Consider the following 18,193-nt stretch of genomic DNA (forward strand, 5'->3'; position numbering starts at 1 on the left):
TTTCTGCAATATCACACAGACACACAAGGACTACAAGGTCTGTGTAACAAAAGTTATATCATCATACTCTCAGGATCTTGTATCAAATATACTTTTTTCCCCACTACATTCTGTCCCACATATATGAAATTCTTTTCATGAGCTTGAAACTTAACCAAAGAAAATGTTGTGTAGAGTTAGAGAAAAAAGTGAACATCAAATAGACAGCCAATCCTGTAGCTTTAATTCATTATGTCAGCTGAGGAGCCTTGATCTTACTGTTGTTGGCTACCAACACAGACAGCAAATAGACAGACACTCTCTTCTGTGTCACCGGAATGTCTTCTTTCATTAACCAGCCAGCGAGGTCTGCAAATGTCTCCTTTCTGCACAGGGAATTCTTGCAATAAACTACCAGAAGGAAAGAAAAATAGTATATTACCAATATGTAAAACAAATGACTTACATTTGAAAATACCACATTAAAACCAATACAGGTCTCATATGACACTACAGAGGCTTGTCGTAAAATTTTTAAACACAATACATGTATGCTGCCTCTCAATTCAGGACTAAAGCCTCTGATGCCCAAATTTCAAATAATCTGGCGACAATGCTGCCCTGTGTTTGTCGCTTTTAGTTTCCCACAATCTACAGATAAATGGAAAATATTAACATTAACATAGAACAGAGTTACCAAGTAACCTATTATTTGTTTCAGTAGTTGTTTACCACTTTTCCGCTGTTTAAGGGCACTTTCCTGCTTGTTAACCCTTTAAATTTTCAGCTTTACAAGCTGACAAATATTACCCAAATGGATCCATAGTTTTTGTCCCTGGGAGGCTGTACCGTCTCATGTGGGGACGATGTGTACATTCATATTAGGCTTCAAGTGCTGCAAAGGACACAATTTCTTGGACTGCATCCTTCACAAGATGCAATCCTGAATTGTGATTTTGCAACTATCACATACACATGCCTACCATTGGCCTCTGCCAGCGTGCCAAGCGTAAAGAGTGCAGTCTCCTTAACATCTGAATGAACAATACTGGATTTGGAGAGGTTATACACAAATGCAACACCTCCCATTTCTCTCAGCAGGTCCACATTGTCCTCTGAAATAATGAAAATTTAAAATGAAAAAAGTTAGCTGAATAGTATCATGTCAAGATTTTATGCTGATTATGTAAATGCATCATTAACTTCAATGATTATTCACCAAACAACAAATCTAACTGACTGATGGGTCTGTAGGATATGATTAGTGTGCCTATTAAATGGTTAGGGGCAAATACACGGTATATTTCTGTCATTAATGGTTCACTATTACCTCTCTTTTCACAGATTGAGTGAATGGTGAGAAGAGCTTGTTTCTGTAAATCAGGACATTTCATCTGAAACTTCAGACACTCAAGCAGCAAGCTGAGATCTGTCTTTATGGCTGAAAGCAGAACGATGAACGATTGGGCCTTGTTAACCAGACATACATTCATTTGTAAATGTACTGTATAATGTTACATTGGCTACGTCCATTTACAAACATAAATAAAATGTGCAAAGGTGGAGTAAGCAACAATGTCACTTACAATTACGACTGTTGCTGCCAGCCCCTGTGTTATCCATTTCACTTTTAAAATGACTCAGTGTTTTTAAAGCCATGAACAAAAATTAAATGTCGCCCAAGTTACAGTATGGCTAACTTAATATTACAAGAATATGATCTCTCATTCCTCACTTCCGGCAGATCTAGCGTTATTTTGTGCTAATGAACTGCTTATTTTTGAATTAGCTACCTAGCTAACAATACTTAAAAAAAAAAAATCAAGCTAATGTTTACTTCGGCTAAACCTTCCGCTTTTTCAAAGTGCAATTTTTCTTCAAGGTAATGTCCAAGCTTTAGCTTCAGGAGCACCAACTCCCATTGAACAAAGTTCAGAGTAAGTTAAAATGACAAAACATTAACTTTAGCCAAGGTTAGCTGTTGCGTTTGTCTTCCAGGAATCATTACCGTTGGCGATGGAACTTCGGCACTTTAAGTTACCATAGAAACAAACAGGGTGTGGCCTTTTACTTGCAAATAGAGGTGAATGGACGCCAGGAAATTTTACAGGTGTGCCTATCTTGTATTAAAGAATGGTTAACTTTAAATAGTATGTGTGTCTGATTATACACATTGATTCAGCAGAAATGTAGCAGGAAAAAAGTCACGGAGCCTACATGATTGTAATTTGCTACTTGTGGGAGGAAGGGGGGGCTTTACGCCCAATCTTTTGTATAGTTAGTTACAATGATAGATGCAAAACGAGCAATATTCCCCATATATCCAGCTAACAAACAAACAAAAACTCAATTATTTCTAAAATTACAACTTGGACCACTGATTTTCATGACTTAATGTCAAAAATCGTTTATTTAAATGTGTTCCTACAATCTTTTTCTCACATTTTTCTTTCCTCCTCCAACCAGTAAGAACTACAACAGCGCGTGTAATGGCGACGTCAGACGTTGTTGCACGTCGCCGTTGCGTGGTAAGGTGGTGCTTGTCGATCTACTATGATTCATTCGTATTTTTACTAATTTTGTATTAATTTGATTAATTATGTGTTTATTCATGTACTAAATATCTGTGCCACAACAATCTGCGTGTACACGTTTACTCACGTACAAGTTTTGCTGTAAAGTAAGTAGGTAATGTGTTAAACGTTAGCGGAGCCATAGTCTAGCTAGCCAGCTGGCAAGCTAACCGCACGTTTTATGTGCTGTCAACTCGGTGTTATGTAGCTAGCTGGCGCCTATTAAAGCTACAGAAATTTCATATGGAGAGGCAATGCTTCGTAGTAATGGCGTGACGTTACAGCACGTTGATGATGTTGTTAATTTGAAGACGGCTAACACAGCATCTAGTTTGCCATCTAATTACGGTAGTTCCTTGATCTTCACAGGAATCGCGCTGGTATGACCATAGCCTTTTTAATTTTCCTTTTCGCTTGAAATAGACATCAGGGTGATTGAGCTGCGCAACACCCTGCCGACAGCACTGCATTAGATATGTCTGGTCGTGTTTACGCCAGCATCCTTCAAAGAGCTTCAAGGTACACACTGACATTTTCTTCTTCTGCACCGTTCCAGGTTTGTATCCTGATTGACTTTGTGCTTAACTCAGACTATTATATTTTTATATTCAGCGTCATTTACGGTATATCATATTCTAATGTTGTCACCACTATTTGTTTTTTTCATTCAGTGTGGCCACCTTGTTGCATTTCTCTCTTGTCAGCCTCGACCAGCCCACCTATGTCAATTCTCATCCTGGGGTACCTTCAGATCAGACTACTTGTGCTTCAGTGGTGAAGAGTCAGGAAATGGGTCTCTAAAAGGGCGACACCTCTCAACTCGTCAGGATCTATACTTCCAGCTCAGCCGGGTCCAAATCAACAGTATTCTGCGATCTAATGAGCAGGTAATTCATATCACAGTGTCTCTCCTCAGCATGAGGAAGAACTATCAAAAGAGACATGTTGGATATGAAAACCTACAGTAGGTAAACATTTTATTCAGGTAGGAGCAGGGCGAAAAAGCTTGTTTTTTGCTACAGATTAATCAGTATACACAAATAACAACTAATCCTGTACATCTATGTTTATGTCCTTGTCGGTTTCAGATTGTGAGAGTGCCAGAGTTTGATGGCAGGGGACTCAATACTGTGAGAAAGTTTGAGAGTAACCAGCTAGCTGCTAACACACCTAATGAGGACCGTCGCAGTGCAGCCACCTGCTTACAGGTATGTATCTTCTCCCCTCTGTCTGTACATCAACCTCCCTACTTTTTTTCCCCCCCCCTTTTTGTCAAATTTAATGCAGTTTTTCTATCTTCTCTAGTCGAAGGGCATGCTCTTCGGAGTATTTGATGGCCATGGGGGTTGGGCTTGTGCCCAGGCTGTCAGTGAGCGACTGCTGTACTACATAGCAGTCGCAATGATGCCACAGCAGAGTCTGGAGGAGCTTGAGAGATGCATGGAGCATGGCAGACCTGTTCTTCCCATCTTGCAATGGTACAAACACCATGCAGACTTCAACTATCGTGAATCTGCTTCTCTCTACATCGACCACCTCAGAGTTTTCTGGCAGGAATTACTGGACAGTGAGGAACATGGCGAAGGCATGGCGTAAGTATGCATGTATGTCCATATTCATATACTGTATATCTATGTAATTGGTTTTTATTTTACATGCTTCCTTCACCTCCCTTTTCTTTTAGCCCTCTGGAGGCTCTGGATTGTGCTTTCAAACGGCTCGATGCTGACATCTCCTTGGAGGCTCAAGTCCCTCTTTCCAGTGACCTGATGAAAAGCACAGCCATCCAGGTGATAAGATAAACCTTTTATTTGCTGCTTCAGTGTGTTGAAGTTCACACAGTGTTGATACACATGCATCATCATCATCTGTTCAGGTGGCGTTTGCTGGTTGCACTGCCTGTGTGGCTCATATTGGCACAGATGGGATCCATGTGGCGAATGCTGGTGACTGCCGAGCAGTGTTGGGGGTGCGGGAGGAGGACGGTTCATGGAGCGCTTTACCCCTATCGCGGGATCATAACTCACAGAACCAGGCTGAGGTGGAGCGAATCAAAGCCCAGCACCCACCCTCAGAGAGAGACACGGTGGTTGCAGATGACAGACTGCTCGGGGTGAGAAGTTTTAATGACTTAACAGGCACTGTACAATGAGTTGACAGTTACATTTGAGGAAAAAAGTCACTGGTCCTAAATTTTTATCGTGCTGTCAGGTTTTGATGCCCTTGCGTGCGTTTGGTGACGTGAGATTCAAGTGGAGCTGTGAGTTGCAGCAGAGCATTTTAGCCAGCCTGGAATCTGGAGTGGATCTCGACTCTCTCAACCTCTACCAGTACACTCCACCTAACTACCTAACTCCACCCTACCTGGATGTGACACCCGAGATAACATATCACAAGCTCAGACCTCAGGACTGCTTCTTGATTCTTGGCACCGATGGGCTATGGGATGAACTAGGTAACGAGGAGGCTGTACGACAGGTTGGAGAGCATCTGAGTGGGATTCACCGACAGGTTTGTGTGCGGAGTGAAAGTGACGTGTATTATTAATCCCCTGATTCACAGCACACAACTTTTGTATAAACCACTCGAAGTTTTCTTGTTTTTTTTTTTTTTTTTAAATCATGTCAACTGATCCTGTAAAAATGGTTTCTAACTGTCCTTTATTTTTTCCCAGGCTCCAGTTTCTGCATCTGAGAGGCAGCTGAAATTGGGTCAGATGCATGAACTCTTACTGAAACGCCGGGCCCGTGCCACCCCTGCCCTAGACACCAATGCTGCCACACACCTCATCAGACATGCTCTTGGCACAGGGGAGTATGGAGAACTATGCCAGGAGAGACTGGCCTCTATGCTTGCTCTGCCAGAGGACCTGGCTCGAATGTACAGGGACGATATCACAGCTACCGTTGTATATCTGAACTCTGACCTGGCTGGACCTCACCACATCTAATAGAACTTTTTTTTTGTTTTTAAACAGGGCTGGACAGAGATAAAACATCTTTTGGGATACAAATGGTAATCATTACAACCTGTTACATAAATTGATTTGTAAACATTTTTAATTGAAGGAACAGTTTCAGCGTTGTATTGTGTACAGGCACTTTAAAAAAATTTAAAAAATCAGTGTTCCATAGACTTAACACAGGTTACATATTCATAACTGCATAACTTTTGGTCCTTCAGTGTATTCATGATGGTCATTTTACAGACATCTAAGTTACATGTCAAAAGTGTAAATACAAGGCTACAGAATAATGTACACACCCACTTTTTTCCTTGTCTGTATTTTTGTTTATTTGTTTTGCAGTTTGATTTAGACATCCCATCTTTGACTTTTTCCTGTTACTTTACCTCTATGTAAGCTGTGAAGTATACTTTTAATTTTGTATAAATGAATTGTCTTTAATGGGATTTTTAGATGTATTTAACTCGACACTCAACTCACTGGAAGAAAGGTGCAAATGCGTGATATTAAACAATTGAAAAATCATTTTGATTTGCTTGTGTGTTTTTTAATCACAAAGACATTTGGAATAAAAAGTGATGAAATACAGAGGCCTACTTACCCTTTGCAAAATGTAGAGAATGTGATGTCAGACGTTGTGGCTGTGTGGGAAATAGTTTTCACAATAAACTGCTAATGTATTGGTTGTTGAGTGTCATGGGAGACAATCTGATCCTCAAGTGTTTTGTAAACATGTGCATGTGCTAACGTGCAATTATCCTGAAAACAAATTCACAAAAGTGAGGTTTTATGTTTTTATGCATGCTGTTTGTAAAGCATAGTTTTTTGTAGTTCCTCATTTCAACTACCTCATTTAGAATTTTAGAGGTTATAAATTCATGTCACAGAAACATCATTTTTTTTGAAAGGTGAGAGGGGAAAGCGTCACCTGCATAAACACACACCTGCATGTCTGACGGTGCCTCTTGTCACCTCTAGCTTCTTTGTCTTTCACCGGCCTCTCACTGATAAAATCAAACAACTACTCAGCATCAATAGGAGCAAAGTAGAGTAAATGTGGTCACTGTAACCACAGGCAGTTTAAAGAATGAATACTTGACATGGTGACAGTATATAGGACTGGAAAAGGATTATTTAATTATACTGACTTAGGAACTCTGAAGGTGGCAGAGTGACAACAAAGCACCAGATCCACTCCAGAGGATCAGTCCAGTGACAGTGGAGTCTCTATACTGAAGGAGATGGGGAATAGCACAACTTTAAGGGCGCTCTTTTTGCTGTGCCAAGTCCAGGTGAGTGTTTGACACAGCAGTAGCAAGGTCAGTTTCATTTTTTTGTTTTAATTTTACTTTACTTTACTTTGTTTTACTACTTTACTTTACTTCGTATTCAGCCCAACTGTATATTGTATTTATGTTAATTTATTGGTTCATGTTTTTCACTATATATTTTTTTTTGTCTTAATTTAATTTTTAAAATCTTTTTTTGTGTTGTGAATGTCTCTCAATGTTTTTCTTTTCAGTAAAGTAAAATCATATGTTTATTTTGTATTTTTCTATTTTACGTGTGTATGTACAGTACGTATATGTATGCATATGTGTTTGTGTGTCTGTGTTCATTATTATTTAATACTCTAATCTAAATATAAAAAAATATATACGCCTTCCTACACCTGTTGCTCCCATTATGTCATTATTATTACATTATTATTATAAGTAGTGTAAAAAAAAATATGTTACTGTATGTTAAGATATATTACAATTGTCTAATGTCTAATGTTCCTCAGTGCTTGGCGGCAGCAGGGATCCAGTCACGCTGCATTAACAACAGAAACAACTGCTCTAATAATGAAAACCCAAGAAACAAGTCTCTTGAGGTAAGTTTAGAGGTCATGTTGTAATCTCAAACTTGCTTTATCAGATTACAAGTAAGTATCTGACCTGACATCCTGATTCCTGCATCCTGATTCAAACAGAAGAACTCTGACATGGTCCTCCAGCAACTCTCCACCATTGAGTTTCCACATGTGCCTGGCAGTTTGAAACGCGTGAAGAGGGAGTGGGTTATTCCAGCAATTAACTTTCCAGAAAATGACAGGGGTCCATATCCAAAAGTCATGGTGAAGGTAACTGCAGCAGCAATAAATGAATTAAATAGTTTTCAATGCATTTTGCACTAAATTTATTAAGCATTCTTGACTGAAATATCTTTATTACTGTGCTTTAGATTAAGTCTAGCAATGAGGGAAAGGTGGCGATAACCTACAGGATCACCGGACCAGGGGTTGATCAGCCCCCTGTGGGTGTTTTTACTATTGATCGGCGATCCGGGGTGCTGTACGTGACCCAGCCACTGGACAGGGAGAAGATGGCCAACTACAGTGTGAGCTGAAATAAAGCATAACCTCAGTCTCAACTACAGTATGTCTTAATCCTTATGCATGAGTACTGTTATTAGAATATATGTGGTGTGTGTTACAGCTGTGGGCCCATGCAATGAATGAGGGCATTAAGGCTGAGGAGCCCATGGAGCTAATTATCAACGTCATTGACCAGAATGACAATGCGCCACAATTCACTCAGAACCCTTTCTACGGCAGAGTGAGCGAAAGTGCTGAAGTTGGTGAGAAAAAAAAAGATAAAAGCTGGAGTCCTCTAATCTTTACGTCCTAAAATACGAATTTCAAGTCACTTTTGTATTGTATTCAACAGATGACCTTGTCATAAAGGTAACAGCGATGGATAAAGATGACCCCCAGACAAACAATGCAATAGTTAGATATCGGATTAAGGCTCAGATGCCTCAAATGCCCACAGGGGATATTTTTACCATAAACCCAGTAAGTGGAACGATCAGTGTGGCAACAGGTGGACTGGACAGAGAGGTAAAGTAATCATATACAGTGTTAACACGACTCTGCTCTTTCCAAGACTTTCTCATCCCTCATTTCCATTGCAACTCACTTCCCTGTGTTAGACTCTCCCAGAGTACAAGCTGACCATTGAAGCTGCTGATATGGAGGGGGAGGGGCTAACGACCACCTGCATTGTTATCGTTAGCATTACAGACAGCAACGATAATGCTCCACAATTCACCGTCACATCTGTGAGTTTGAAAAAGCCCAAATACTTCATAATGATGTTTGAATAAATCTAATCTGTACTTAATCTGCATTTAGCATCTTTTTCTTGCTTTTCCCCCAGATATCCACATCGGTCCCTGAGAATGAGGTTGGAGTGGAGGTAGTAAGGCTAAAGGTCACTGATAAGGATGAGTTAGGATCTCCAAATGCCAACACTAAATATTCAATAATCAAAGGCAACAAGGGGGGAGACTTCGACATCACCACAGGCTCCAATAAAATGGAGGGAATCCTCAAAACAGCCACGGTCAGAATACATCAATCCACTTTTATTAATATGTATTTGTTGATTTACTCAGTGCACTGGGTACATCATACTTGTTCCCTTCCTGTCCACCACTTCCAAGGAGCTGGATTTTGAGAGCACTCCCGTCTTTACTCTGCTGGTGGTGGTGACAAACGAGGTGCCGTTTTCTGGGCCGGTGTCTACATCGACAGCCACGGTCACCGTAACCGTTGAGGACAAGAATGAGCCTCCTGTTTTCACTCCAGCGGAGATCCATGTCAGCGTCTCAGAGGATGTGAAGATAGGGAGTTCTGTGGCCGACCTTAGAGCTAAGGATCCCGACACAGCCAGGAAACAGAGTGTTAGGTAATGCTGTTTACATGTTGACACGTGTATGTTGTTTGTTTTTATGCTCATACGCTGTTGTAATGAGGTTGTTTCTCTTGCTTCCAGATATAAACTGCACAATGACACTGCCAGGTGGCTGAGTATTGAGAAAGACACAGGGTCAGTCAAAGTTAAAAGCAGCATGGACAGAGAATCCCACTATGTCAAAGACAGCAAATACACAGTCCTAATTTTGGGTTACGACAATGGTAAAGTTATTCTTTCGTTCTCGCAAAACAGTCACAGCCTTCTTTCCCCTCAACTAATTTTTATAGCTGACTGAACAATAACCCTGCTGTGTCCTTCTCTTTTCGTGCTTCCAGATACAGTCTCAGCTACAGGAACAGGTACTCTGGTTGTGAGTTTATTGGATGTGAATGACCATCGTCCTGTGATCAAGCAGAGGAAAGCTAGTCTATGCAATAAGGACCCTTTTCCTGCCCTGCTGGATATAGTGGACCTAGATGGACCAGGTCATGCTGGACCATTTACCGTGGAGCTTCACGGAGAGCACAGGATCAACTGGACTATTAGCACCAATTCCACAAGCAAGAGAGCTCACTAACAGTATACATACCCAATGATAAGATGTAGTAGTTGTGATTTGACTCCTGTAGTGTTAACTATGCATCTTTTGCCACTTGCAGGCAATGTGGCAACCCTGGCCCCCAAACGGGAGTTGTCACCTGGGGACTATTATGTGCTCATGCGTATCTATGATGTTGGCACGCTCTACCAAGACAGCACACTGGATGTAGAGGTGTGCCAATGTCAAGGGGCTGTTTCCACCTGCTTTATCTCCCATTCTGACCCTCGTCTGCACATTTCCTCTCTGGCAACCTCAGTTCTGGGGGCAGTTTTTGGTGTCCTGTGTACGTAGCAGCTCTTTCTTATTCGTCCCATGTCCCTGAATTTGTTTGGATTCAGTTTTCTGTCTTTAGTCACTCAGATTTGTCTTTTGACCACAGTGCTGCTTCTGCTGCTTCTGTTGTTGAGAAAGGGGTGGAGGTCAGAGAAGGATGACCCTCTTCTTGAAGACGTACCCAGAGACAACATCTTTCACTATGATGAAGAGGGAGGAGGTGAAGAAGACCAGGTAGGAGCAAGAAGGGGGAGAGAGGAAGAGAAATTTATGGCACTAGATGGAAATTGTTGCTGTAATTGTTGAGAATTATTTTTCAGGATGCGGTCTTTAATGTAATTGTTATTACAGGACATCTGTTTTGTCAGGTGTCTGCCTACATTTGCTAATAGAACTCTTTTTTTCTGTACAAAAGTGACAGGGTTGGAAGTGGTAAGGGGTCTTACTTTGTATTCGTGTTAAACACTTAACTTAAATCATTTTGACCTAGACTAGTTTTACCTGATGTAATTTTTTTAAGAGCCCCGTGTGAAAGAGCCATATTTGTTAAAGATGCACATGGTGAGCACAGTCTAGTCACACGGTAACACTTCTGGTTGCAGGCTCAGACAATTGGACTTAAAAGGCACATCTGTAGAGGATAAAACAACCTAGGTGGTCTAATTCAGGCCAACAGTCTTCAGGAAAAAAGTACGCAGGTTCAACACAGAGATAGGCAGAAGGTGGTCCTAAAGCTTGAGAGTCATGAAAACTAAGGCAGTCAGACTAGAGTGAAATAGCTGGCTAGCAACAGCAGCATGGCGATAGAGACAGGTTAGTAGAGGGATAAATGTTGGCTGAATGTGTGGGAGTGGTTGACCCGATGACTGGGAGAGGTTGGAGGCTGACTAAGGGCAACTGGTGGGTGGAAGGGGAACAACCATTACAGTAAAACAGAGGGATTCGGGATTAACTGAGGTGAAACTGTGACACACACACACACACACACACACACACACACACACACACACACACACACACACACACACACACACACACACACACACACACACAAGTAAAGATAATTATTTCATTTCACAACCCCTTCCCGACATACTTAAACCCTGAGTCATGCCAAAGTTTCAGGTTCCTTTTGTTGAGGCTGCTCTACGTTTTTAGAAATTTTCATCAGCATTTTGACAAATGATTGAACGTCTGTTTCCTCTTTTTTTCTTGAGGAGTATGACCTGAGCCAGCTTCACAGAGGGCTGGATAACTGTCCTGAGGTCCTTTGCACTGATGTGTCTCCTACTGTCCAGAGCCGCCCATGCTACCGCCTACAACTCCAAGCCAATGAGGAGATTGGCAAATTCATTGAAGATGTGAGTGATATTAAAAACTGATATATTAGACGTATAGTTTGTATCTTTGTTGTATAAGTGCATCAAGATCTGCAGTTTGTATGAGTACAATATTTACTGAATGTTTATAAGTGCTGCAATTCTATAAGCTGTTTCCTTGATTTCCTCTCTAGAACTTGCGTGCTGCAGACAGTGACCCCACAGCTCCTCCTTATGACTCTCTCCTGGTGTTTGACTATGAAGGTGTTGGCTCTGAGGCAGGTTCACTCGATTCCATCAACTCCTCAGACTCGGATGAGGATCAGGACTACCAGAGCCTGGCCCACTGGGGGCCACTTTTCAACAGGTTGGCTGACATGTACACAGGTGGGATCGAGGAGGACAAAGACACAGAAACATTGCCGGGAAAAACAGAATGGGTCTGACATGCCCATGTGTATTTAAAGAACCTTTGTAATTTGTGTCTGTCTGCCCAAGTTCCTCAGAGTGGAGCGCACTCTCTGTTCATGCGTCATTCTTAGCTTTCCTGGTTTGTTTATTACAATAGGTTGTTTCTGGAATCTGTGGGTAAATAATGAAATGTACAAACTAAATAATATTTTAACAGTATGTGTGTCCTGAGCTTACTGTGATGATGTCGTGTTAGGAAAATTGTTTCACTTGTTTCATGCCAAAACCTCACTGGACAAATAAAAGTAAACATCATTTACTCTGTATTGAGCGACACCTTTAATCACAAGAGCTAGCGGATTTCTAATTCATGGATTTTTTAAAAGCTGATTTAAGTAAATGTAAAGGTGAGAAATATTTGAAAAAGTGAGTTTGGACAGCATGAGGAGTTGGCAGTTCACTGCACTGGCACGGCACCAACATCTCCACCTGATCATCTGTGAAGACATGATGTCAAAGATAAGATACAGTGATGCAGTAGATACAGTATCTTTGGTATGTATGTACCCTCACCTTATCCTGTGTTTTTAATGTAATTTCCCTTTTTTTCTACTTGTTTTTAACTTGATTAAAAATTGTTAAAATTGTGCTTATCAAATAAAGTTTGTTTTTATTTGTTTTATTTGCAAATATAGTTCATTTTATTAGTTCATTTTATCATTTTATTAGTATATAGAACAATTTGTATTTTGGTTCTTGTGCTATTTATTTGTTTGGTAAGGCTATGTAGTTGTTGAGCAGCTCTCTGATGCTACAGCTTGTTCTACAGCTTGATGTGAATGACAATGCTCCTCTGATTAAGCAGAGAAATGACATCTTACCATAACCAACAAACCATAACCCTGTTTCTGTCCAGCTGGATATAGCCGACCCAGATGGACCTGGTCATGCTGGCCCATTTACTGTGGAGCTTCAAGGAAGCTTACTAATAGTATACATACCCAGTGACAATAAATAACAAACTACCTTTCCCATGTCAGTCCATCATTTTAAACAGCCACTGCTGCATTTGAAGATGTCCTGCTCTCTATGACACACCTGATGAATGCAGAACAAATAAATATTAAAACCAAAGACTGAAATGTAAAGTGGCATCTTTTCGTTGAGACATTGCGGGTCTGTTGACATGCTATACAAGGATTGCACACTAGGCACTAGGCCGTCTCCAATTGCTTTCAAAAAACTGATCTAAATTATCTGCGTAAAGTAAAGTGACAGAGAAAGAAAAGGAGTTGGCAGTTGATTCAAATACTCATCACATATGGCACTAAAATTATTTTTGCCCTAGTTTTACCTGATATGTTTTTTTTTATCAGACAAATAGCAACAGGTAAATGAGACCAAATTTGGTACAGGTGCACGTAGTGAGTCAGGCCAAAGTCAGAGAAAAAAATTTTCAAGTTTGTTTTGTCTTTTTTTCTTCAGGAGTATTACCTGAGCTCCACAGAGGGCTTGACAGCTATCCTGAGGTCTTCTTGACTGATTTGTTTCCTACTGACTGCAACTCCAAGACAATGAGGAGATTGACAAACTTATTAAGGATGTGAATGATGTTACGATTTAAACATCAGGTCTATGTTTCCTAGAATACAGTATCTTTGGTATGTAAATGATTTTATGAAGATTAACAGTATGTACCAGACAGATATTTATTTCATATTTGTTGGTGTTATATAACTTTATATGTTTGTGCTCATTAGTGTGACCTTAGTTTCCCCTTTTCTGTGTTCTGCAGACAGCATGCAGTTCCTCCGCGTGACTCTCTCAAGGTGTTTAGTTATGAAAGTATTCACTCCGTGGCGGATCTGCTCAGTTCCATCAACTCCTGAATCTCTGCCCGACTGTCTGACCTCCAGCTCAGTTGTGGTCTGAAATGCTTTCCTGGCATGTTTAGTGCACTTGTCTGTTGCTGGAATCTGCGGGTAAACAATGACATTTACAAACTAAATAATATTTAGTCGTATGGATATCCCAAGCTTACTTTATATCAAATGTTCCACATATGATTGTCTCCATGATGTTATATTATTCTTGCACTGCCTTTATGCCAAAGCCTAATTGCACAAATAAAAGTAAACAACAAAACTTGAATTCCAAGTTATGGTTTACTTGCTAAATGTAACTACATGTAAGAGTGGATTATATTCAAAGTGATGGATTTGAGCACTGTGTTTATAGCAGGCCTGTGGTGGAGCTCACAGTTGCAGGGCACTAACATTAGACTCCACGTCTGTATTTCTAGGGACATTATAAGAAAAATAAACCTAGAATGATGCAGTGATACCATTGTTTTGTAAAAAACATGGATTTGTGTGTAGGCTGCCTGCTGCACAATGATCCGACTCAACTTTCTCACATAAAACATTATCAGTGACTACTGAGCATACTACTCTTTTTTTGATCAGTATTTATCCTGTATCCTTGTTCCTCAAGGCTCAATCATACGTCCTCTCCTATTTTCATTTTTTATTATCCCAATTGATCATATTATCTGTGAGTACAATATGTCTTTCTGTTGCTACATAAGTAAATGAGACACTGATCCTTTATACTGTACCTTTAAACGTGAATGACTCTGATGGTCTCAGGACAGTGAAGGACATTCTTAATAACATTGAAATTACATTACAACATTAAGACTTTTCTCAAGAGTCCAGGCTTTTTCTTTCATATTTGTAATCCTGTTTTTTTAAACTTGCTTTTATATGATGTCTTAACATTTTGTCCTGGGTTTTAACATTATTTTGTGTTCCCTTGCTTTTATTTGTCATATTTTATCATTATGCCTTTTAATATCATTTTATTTGATTTTTAAAAACTTTTTGAGTATGTTTTAACTCCACAGTTAAAATTGTTTTTTATTTGTACACTTGGTTTGTGTTATCATATAAGCAAGTGTGTATTTTGGTTCTTGTACTACATGAATGTAAGGGGTAGGGTGCAGGATGAGTGTTACGTTTATCTGTGAGAATGGGTAATGGAGTTAGGACACAAATTGTACTCTACAAATGAAACCAGTCGTCTGATACCACAGTAAGCTTTGTCAAGCTGATAAGCTCTTTAGTCATGAACAATGTTTTCGCTGAACAACTTCCTGAAGAGTGAACTTTAACCATTCACTATCAACCAACTCAAGTGAACTTTTACTCTCTGGATATACTGTGCTACACTGAAGAGTGACAGCAGCAGTGAGAAAAATCTGTTTAAATGTTTCTTATTTTAGTTAGATGACATTTTTGTTGATATGAGGGCCTATGGATAAATGAGTAGAAGCTTCACGACATTTCGGGAAGGTAAGTGGTCACGTAGACTGAAATCAAGTGTGAAGTCTGAATCAAAGGTGTGTGTGGACCATTATTTGTATGTTGAAGTAATACATAGGTTAGGTTGTTTCAAAATCCATTCTGTTTTCCTACAAGTTAGCTTTTTTTTTTCCCACAACAGATGACGCAGAACATGTTTCAGGAGGGGCTGTACCATGTGTTTTTTAAGGAGACACCCCCAACCCGCCTTCAGACCCAGGTTACCAATCATCAGGAGCTGGACAATATCAGGCTTCATCGTTGGTTCGGCACTGTGGTTAAAACCAGACTTGTAGTCACTGGGGTGAGATGCTATGTTCTTGTCCTTGTCCAAACCATTGCTTAATATAGTGTATCAGCTTTTAAACTCTGTTTTAAAAGCTGTGTGTGTTTATTATTATTGATAATCTGTCTGCTCCATGCTCTGTGTTTCCCCTTCAGGTGGTTCAAGTTCTCAGTGCTTTAGCTTGCGTACTAACCACCGTCACCCATGCATGTGTGAGCTACAAATGCTCTGTCTCCATGACAACACCAGTCTGGCCAAGCCTGTTCGTAAGTCGACTCAGTGCAAAATTGTTTAGACCGAAACAGAGTCAAATGCCGGGTCGTAACTGTTTGTGGTGTTACAGTATGTGGCTGCTGGGTGTCTGGCAATGGAGGTTCAGAGAAAAGCTAATAAATTAAAAGTAAGTTCTTTGTTTGATAATTTCTTATGTAACCCTTTTGGCCTATGTTATCAACTGCCTCACTTGATTTTGTATCAACAACTAATAGATCATCACCCTGATGAGTCTGAACCTCTTCAGTCTAGTATTTGGATTTTCTGCTCTCCTGGCCAACAGTCTGAGGTCTACACACCCCGTTGCACTCAACACATATCAACAGGTAATTCTGCAATTTGTTTGGATAATTTTTACATTCACTCATAGCATGGAAATTGTATTAACATCATTCTGTTCGAGATCCACCAATACCTCTGGACAGCAAATTTCTAACTGCTATGAACAGCTTGTTTCAACATTACACTTGTGTGGAAATAAATGTTTTCTGACCTGTGCGTAAACTGTCTTCCTTACTCACCCCCCGTTGTTTTCTTTCCCCACCAGCGTGCTGGCTCATACGTCGCAAAGGGGAGCTCCATAGCATTTTCTGTACAGTGTTTTCTGGCATCAGTCTACATACTCTTCCTGTCCTGGAGAGGCTTGCGTCGCTACAGTTCTCCCCATATTCAGGCCTACAGCCGCCTCTCACAGGTAAATATATTAGGATAGGATATACAGAATAACCAGGGGCATAGGAGAGAGATTGGCTCACCATGAAAGTGGCTCCTGTGCTGATTTCCAGTTTAATGGAATCCTTTCTTGAATAGTGAGGAGTGCTGTATTGTGGGAGGTTTGTGCTCTGAGTTCCGTCAAAATACTTCAGAAATACCAAATGTAGAAAACAAAATATTCAGCCTGGATTGTCATAGATTGGTGGATTCAATGCCGTCTGATTTTTTTTTTGCTCTTTTTGGGACAGGATCCAGATGAAACAAGCGGACCTCTACTGGAACAAGTGGAATTTCGAATGTGAACCTCAAAGATCTAAAATATTTTTTCTAGATTTACTGGACATGTATGAGTCAATTTTTCTGAAAAATCCACTTGCTCATTGGGACATGGACATTAAAAAGTTCCGTAGACACACTCCTGCTTGCTCAGCTTTTGTAAACCTAGTTACTGTTGTTGACCTTGTGTTTGATCTTCTGATTTGAGAATGTTTAAGATGTGATAACATCATGTCATGCTGCCTGACTTCTGACTCAGTATAACTTCTCTCCTTACAAAAACTTGTAATTTACTTACCCAAACAATGAAGAAGTGCATCAACAAATTCAAAAGCTACAAAAATAAACTACATGTTAAATAGACAATGGTGTATATAGAGAATCATAATGACTTATAAAAATGTAATTTGCTAATAAAGTTTACATGCTAAACTCTTGTTGAATATCGTCATGTCATAGGAAATTGACCTGCACATCAATTTGTATCAGCCCATAGTAAACCTATGTCTGTGTAGATCTGCTAATAAAACAAAGCTATGATTACAGCTGTCATGGCTTTCAGGTCAACACTAGAGGGCAGCATTGCCAGAGGTTTTTCATGTACAGATCAAGTTCCTCTCTTTAGTGTAAGAACAGAGGATGTTGACATTGTTTGACTTCAGACTATGGGTGCCTACTTGTTGCGTGAGAAGACACAGTGTAACCACTTTGTGTAATTCACTGTTTTAATCTGATAGTTTCTGAGTGTAAATAAATGGTCTAATTCTGGATGCTTCCATTGATCTATTCGTGTAATGGTGTCACAGCACGTTTTTATTGACCTAAATGAGATTGTGAATGCGTCTTACACTAACATTAGTACACTAACCTCAGTGTAAGACTAAACCTAATTCTAAACTTAACCATAAAACCAAGTTACAGACTTAAAACTGACCCTTAAAGGACTTAACGAAAACCACTTAAGGCCTAAAACTCAAGCTGGTCCTCACAAAGATAGATGTCCAAGGCTACACAGTGTACCGACACGGTGAAGGGTGTGGTGTGTTTGAGTATTTAAATGATGGAGGATTTCATTAAGACTAAAGCAAGGTCATACACCACTCCTATAGAGCGCACACACATGCTAGCAGACTTGTGCGAGTGAAAAAAAAAAAAAACACAGAGCAGCTAGTTTCTCACGGCATGTCTGGCTAACAGCTTCCAGCTGTTGCCTGGGTGGGAGAGCTGCTATGGGAACACACAGAGTACAAAGAGTAACATGGGATTCATTAGTTAATGGACACAGAAGGAGAATAAAAGAAAGCAGGATGATGAGGTTTGGTGTCCTCAAAGAAACTGACAATTGATTCCTCTGGTAGAAAACCATTTTTTTATGCGGTAAACATCACAACTACTGAGTGTTTGTTTGAAGCCTGTGT

The 18,193-nt window shown here is 40.1% G+C and overlaps 4 protein-coding genes across 11 annotated transcripts in view; 3 read left to right on the forward strand and 1 right to left on the reverse strand.

Annotated features, from left to right (window-relative positions):
* The window catches only part of terb1 (telomere repeat binding bouquet formation protein 1), a 15,498-nt gene extending 13,509 nt beyond the window's left edge, over positions 1-1,989 (reverse strand). Inside the window, exons 1-5 of the mRNA XM_040133835.1 lie at positions 1,566-1,989; positions 1,310-1,420; positions 963-1,094; positions 259-390; positions 1-3 (exon numbers count right to left, since the gene is read on the reverse strand). The exon at positions 1-3 is cut by the window's left edge and continues 58 nt beyond it. Of these exons, the coding sequence (XP_039989769.1) occupies positions 1-3; positions 259-390; positions 963-1,094; positions 1,310-1,420; positions 1,566-1,638 (451 nt within the window). The 5' untranslated portion in view covers positions 1,639-1,989. The remainder of the gene's footprint in view (positions 4-258; positions 391-962; positions 1,095-1,309; positions 1,421-1,565) is intronic.
* A 56-nt stretch (positions 1,990-2,045) lies between these two features.
* On the forward strand, positions 2,046-6,042 carry pdp2 (putative pyruvate dehydrogenase phosphatase isoenzyme 2). Of its 7 annotated transcripts, none has more exons than XM_040133830.1 (10): positions 2,046-2,089; positions 2,446-2,507; positions 2,976-3,108; positions 3,224-3,439; positions 3,641-3,760; positions 3,858-4,144; positions 4,237-4,342; positions 4,429-4,665; positions 4,764-5,063; positions 5,227-6,042. In XM_040133830.1, exons 3-10 carry the CDS (start codon positions 3,028-3,030, stop codon positions 5,500-5,502), a joined length of 1,623 nt encoding a protein of 540 aa, XP_039989764.1. In that variant the 5' UTR covers positions 2,046-2,089; positions 2,446-2,507; positions 2,976-3,027; the 3' UTR covers positions 5,503-6,042. The 7 variants fall into 7 exon arrangements, with proteins under 7 accessions (XP_039989764.1, XP_039989766.1, XP_039989768.1 ...); XM_040133834.1 differs by lacking the exon at positions 2,046-2,089 and adding an exon at positions 2,111-2,202 and having other exon boundaries at positions 2,446-2,512; positions 4,764-5,007; positions 5,227-5,366; XM_040133828.1 differs by lacking the exon at positions 2,046-2,089 and adding an exon at positions 2,112-2,202 and having other exon boundaries at positions 2,446-2,512.
* Positions 6,043-7,347: 1,305 nt separating this feature from the next.
* On the forward strand, positions 7,348-12,432 carry LOC120793396 (B-cadherin-like). The gene is made up of 14 exons (XM_040133423.1): positions 7,348-7,393; positions 7,493-7,642; positions 7,744-7,899; positions 7,998-8,139; positions 8,229-8,401; positions 8,494-8,622; positions 8,721-8,906; positions 9,007-9,251; positions 9,339-9,481; positions 9,596-9,820; positions 9,920-10,144; positions 10,241-10,368; positions 11,352-11,495; positions 11,648-12,432. Exons 2-14 carry the CDS (start codon positions 7,505-7,507, stop codon positions 11,897-11,899), a joined length of 2,286 nt encoding a protein of 761 aa, XP_039989357.1. The 5' UTR covers positions 7,348-7,393; positions 7,493-7,504; the 3' UTR covers positions 11,900-12,432.
* A 2,609-nt stretch (positions 12,433-15,041) lies between these two features.
* On the forward strand, positions 15,042-17,515 carry si:dkey-30c15.13 (uncharacterized protein LOC558731 homolog). Of its 2 annotated transcripts, XM_040133600.1 has the most exons (7): positions 15,042-15,217; positions 15,369-15,530; positions 15,668-15,778; positions 15,856-15,912; positions 16,001-16,111; positions 16,333-16,479; positions 16,748-17,515. In XM_040133600.1, exons 2-7 carry the CDS (start codon positions 15,369-15,371, stop codon positions 16,799-16,801), a joined length of 642 nt encoding a protein of 213 aa, XP_039989534.1. In that variant the 5' UTR covers positions 15,042-15,217; the 3' UTR covers positions 16,802-17,515. The 2 variants fall into 2 exon arrangements, with proteins under 2 accessions (XP_039989534.1, XP_039989535.1); XM_040133601.1 differs by lacking the exon at positions 15,856-15,912.
* Positions 17,516-18,193: the final 678 nt, after the last annotated feature.

The sequence above is a fragment of the Xiphias gladius genome, chromosome 8 (genome assembly GCF_016859285.1).
Source record: "Xiphias gladius isolate SHS-SW01 ecotype Sanya breed wild chromosome 8, ASM1685928v1, whole genome shotgun sequence".
NCBI lineage: Eukaryota > Metazoa > Chordata > Actinopteri > Istiophoriformes > Xiphiidae > Xiphias > Xiphias gladius.

What these genes read in the sequence shown, in the direction of transcription:
- si:dkey-30c15.13 (XM_040133600.1), top strand. Translation starts at nt 15,369, where the DNA reads ATGACGCAGAACATGTTTCAGGAGGGGCTGTACCATGTGTTTTTTAAG. An exon ending in CAGTCTGGCCAAGCCTGTTC is followed by an intron (nt 15,779 to 15,855) that starts GTAAGTCGACTC and finishes GTGGTGTTACAG; the next exon opens with TATGTGGCTGCTGGGTGTCT. An exon ending in CCTACAGCCGCCTCTCACAG is followed by an intron (nt 16,480 to 16,747) that starts GTAAATATATTA and finishes TTTTTGGGACAG; the next exon opens with GATCCAGATGAAACAAGCGG.
- pdp2 (XM_040133830.1), top strand. Translation starts at nt 3,028, where the DNA reads ATGTCTGGTCGTGTTTACGCCAGCATCCTTCAAAGAGCTTCAAGGTAC. An exon ending in GAACATGGCGAAGGCATGGC is followed by an intron (nt 4,145 to 4,236) that starts GTAAGTATGCAT and finishes CTTTTCTTTTAG; the next exon opens with CCCTCTGGAGGCTCTGGATT. An exon ending in CAGATGACAGACTGCTCGGG is followed by an intron (nt 4,666 to 4,763) that starts GTGAGAAGTTTT and finishes TCGTGCTGTCAG; the next exon opens with GTTTTGATGCCCTTGCGTGC.
- LOC120793396 (XM_040133423.1), top strand. Translation starts at nt 7,505, where the DNA reads ATGGTCCTCCAGCAACTCTCCACCATTGAGTTTCCACATGTGCCTGGC. An exon ending in ATCCAAAAGTCATGGTGAAG is followed by an intron (nt 7,643 to 7,743) that starts GTAACTGCAGCA and finishes ACTGTGCTTTAG; the next exon opens with ATTAAGTCTAGCAATGAGGG. An exon ending in CAGGTGGACTGGACAGAGAG is followed by an intron (nt 8,402 to 8,493) that starts GTAAAGTAATCA and finishes TCCCTGTGTTAG; the next exon opens with ACTCTCCCAGAGTACAAGCT.